The 3,000-nt window shown below is 36.9% G+C and overlaps 1 protein-coding gene across 4 annotated transcripts in view; it reads right to left on the bottom strand.

Moving 5' to 3' along the window:
- Positions 1 to 1,108, bottom strand: part of LOC115223496 (serine/threonine-protein kinase Sgk1) — a 241,707-nt gene extending 240,599 nt beyond the window's left edge. For 2 of the 4 annotated variants that reach the window (XM_029794105.2, XM_029794106.2), the window contains exon 1: positions 715 to 1,108. In XM_029794105.2, the coding sequence (XP_029649965.1) occupies positions 715 to 744 (30 nt within the window). In that variant the 5' untranslated portion in view covers positions 745 to 1,108. The remainder of the gene's footprint in view (positions 1 to 714) is intronic. The other 2 variants (XM_029794107.2, XM_029794108.2) reach the window with 2 other exon arrangements.
- Between the last annotated feature and the right edge of the window lie 1,892 nt (positions 1,109 to 3,000).

The following is a 3,000-nucleotide window of genomic DNA, read 5'->3' as shown; positions in this document are numbered from 1 at the left end:
ATGTAACTGGAGAAATGGTTGTATTGTATACACACACACGAGCACGTATATACACCAACATACAGTATGTGTATATATATATAGAGAGAGATTTGTATATCTAAACAGATACGAGCCTTTTAGTGAATAACACGAGAGATTAAAACGAATTAAGATGCACTGTTGAGCTTATGTCACACATACACTAGATTAATAGATAGATAGATAGATAGGTATATAGATAGATAGGTATATAGATAGATAGATAGATTAGATAGATAGATAGATAGATAGACAGATAGATAGACAGATAGATAGACAGATAGATAGATAGATAGACAAATAGATAGACAAATAGATAGATAGATAGAATGATAGATAGATAGATAGAATGATAGATAGATAGATAGATAGATAGAATGATAGATATAAGATAGATAGAATGATAGATAGACAGATAGATAGATAGAATGATAGATAGACAGATAGATAGAGAAGAGATGTATGTATGTATGTATGCGATGAATGTATTATTTATATTAAACAGCGGTGTTTATGAAAGAAGTCGGGGGAGTGTAAAGTGCTTTTTTTTTTTTTTTTAATATTCATTGCACGAGGGCGGGGTCCACACACAAACAAAGCAAACCACTACAGAAATAAATGTCCAATGTGTATATAGTATTTTCATTACAAGAAATAATAATAATAATAATAGAAAAACTACGTAAAACTTACCAGCAGTAAAGGTTGTAACGTGTTGGACATGTTTTCCTATAGTAGTAAGTCAAATGACAAGACAGAATGTTCCGCCTGCCTTCCTTCCACAACAACAGGCTGAGTGCTCTACAGCAAGCTCTTCGGTAATGCCTGTCAGTCCGTCTGTCGCTTTTTCCTTCTTCTTATCTTTTCTCCTCTTCTCCCCAGTCATTCATACATTCATTCTATCTCTATTATATCTCTCTTTTTCTCTTTCTCTCTCTCTCTCACCAAATGAATTTTAGCTTCGCTCGTTTCTCTCAAAAGCAACAATGCTTTTCACATGCCTCTTTCTTTCAACCTCTGTAACCAAGTGCTCGCTCTATTTCTCTCTCTATCTCTTTCGTTCTCCTTCTCTCTGTAATTGCTTCTCTTTCACTATTTCCAGCTTCTCCAATCTCTCTCTCTATCTCTCTATATAACTATCTATCTCTATCTCTCTCTCTTTCGTTCTGCTTCTCCTCCTTCTCTCTGTAATTGCTTCTCTTTCACTATTTCCAGCTTCTCCAATCTCTCTCTCTCTCTCTCTATCTATCTATCTTTCTCTCTATCTATCTATCTATCTATCTAATCTGGCTTCTGTTTGTCCTCCTCTCTCTAATCGAACCTCTCACCCTCTCACGCTTCTCTCACCCTGTCCCAATCTCTCCCCCTTTCTCTCTGCCTCTCTCACTTCAATTTTATTAATTTAGGCCTTTTTCTCCTCCTCTTACCAATCCCTCTCAAGATGACCATCCTCTGTCTTTCATTTCCTTTATCTCCGATTCATACTTATTCCTCATTTTCTTCTTTTCTCTTTCTCTCATTCTCAGTCCAACTGTCACACAGTTTCACTCTCTTTCCTCTTTTACACTCTTTCTCTCTCTTTCTCTTTATTTTTCTCCCTCTCTTTTCTCTCCCTCTCTTCTCTCTCCCTCTTTTCCCCTCATTTCTCTGTCACTATCTCTAGCTTACACTGTTTCTCTCTATCACTTTTACTCTTTCGCTTTGCCGTCTCTTTCTTTTTTTTCCTCTCCATTTCTCTCTATCTCTTACTCCTCTTTTTCGTTTCTTTCCTTCTCCAATTCTCTCTATCTTTCTTATTCTATCTTTTCCTTTTTCTCTCTATCTCTCACGATGCTTCTCTTTCCCTCTCTCTTTCTCCCCCTTTCTCTATCTCACTTTCTAGCTTTCACTCTGTCCGTCTTTCATCCTTTCCCTATCTCTCTCTAACTGTCTCTCTTTCTTTCCCCCTTTCTCTCTTTTCATCTTTTACTCTTTCTCTCTATATTTCTCTCCCTATCTCTTTCAAATCCCACATTATCAATTATTTAAGCTTTCTCTTTTTCAAAAACCACCACATTTCCCACTCCCTACTTCCCGCATTCACACTTTTTTCTCTCACTTTCTCTTTTCCCTCCAATTTTCCTTAATCTCCGAGTTCCCCCTTTTCTCTTTTACAGGCGGTTTTTTAATTAATCCCTCTAAATCCCATTTGTTTAAGCCGTATTTTTCACCACCTTACGATCGAAGTCTCTCTCTCTTCCTCTCCCTCTCTCTCTCTCTCTCTCTATCTCTCTACCTATCTATCTATCTATCTATCTATCTATCTATCTATCTATCTATCTATCTATCTATCTATCCATCCATTCACCCAACCATCAATCAGTCTATCCATTTATGTACCTATCTACCTATTCATCCATCTATCTGTCTATTCACCCCACCATCCACCTATTTATCTATCTATCTATCTATCTATCTATCTATCTATCTATCTATCTATCTATCTATCTATCTATCTATCTATCTATCTTTAGCTCCCGTGCACAAACGCATTTATGTAATTCACCAACATTCAATTGGCATTCCCAGTCCTCTACAAAAACACTTAAATACTCATAGCCACAAAGTCGTTTTTCCTCTAAGTACGCTATAAATACAATTAATATGTGTGTGTGTGTGTGTGTGTATATACATTTACACACAAACATAGAAACACGCAGACGCAGACGCACAGCCATATGAGGCATTTTAGTTGGTTTGTGACCACAAGTTGGAATTGGAAATACTCATACTATAAATTTTGGCAACGTTCAGATAATGTTCAATACGCATTCTTACTTTACTCTTTACTCTTTTACTCTTTTACTAGTTTCAGTCATTTGACTGCGGCCATGCTGGAGCACCGCCTTTTTTTAGTCGAGCAAATCGACCCCCGGGACTTATTCTTTGTAAGCCCAGTACTTATTCAATCGGTCTCTTTTGCCGAATCGCTAAGTGACG

The sequence above is a fragment of the Octopus sinensis genome, linkage group LG23 (assembly GCF_006345805.1).
Source record: "Octopus sinensis linkage group LG23, ASM634580v1, whole genome shotgun sequence".
In the NCBI taxonomy this organism is placed as follows: domain Eukaryota; kingdom Metazoa; phylum Mollusca; class Cephalopoda; order Octopoda; family Octopodidae; genus Octopus; species Octopus sinensis.
The sequence above is the reverse complement of the archived record's forward strand: the minus strand, read 5'-3'. Positions and strand labels throughout refer to the sequence as shown.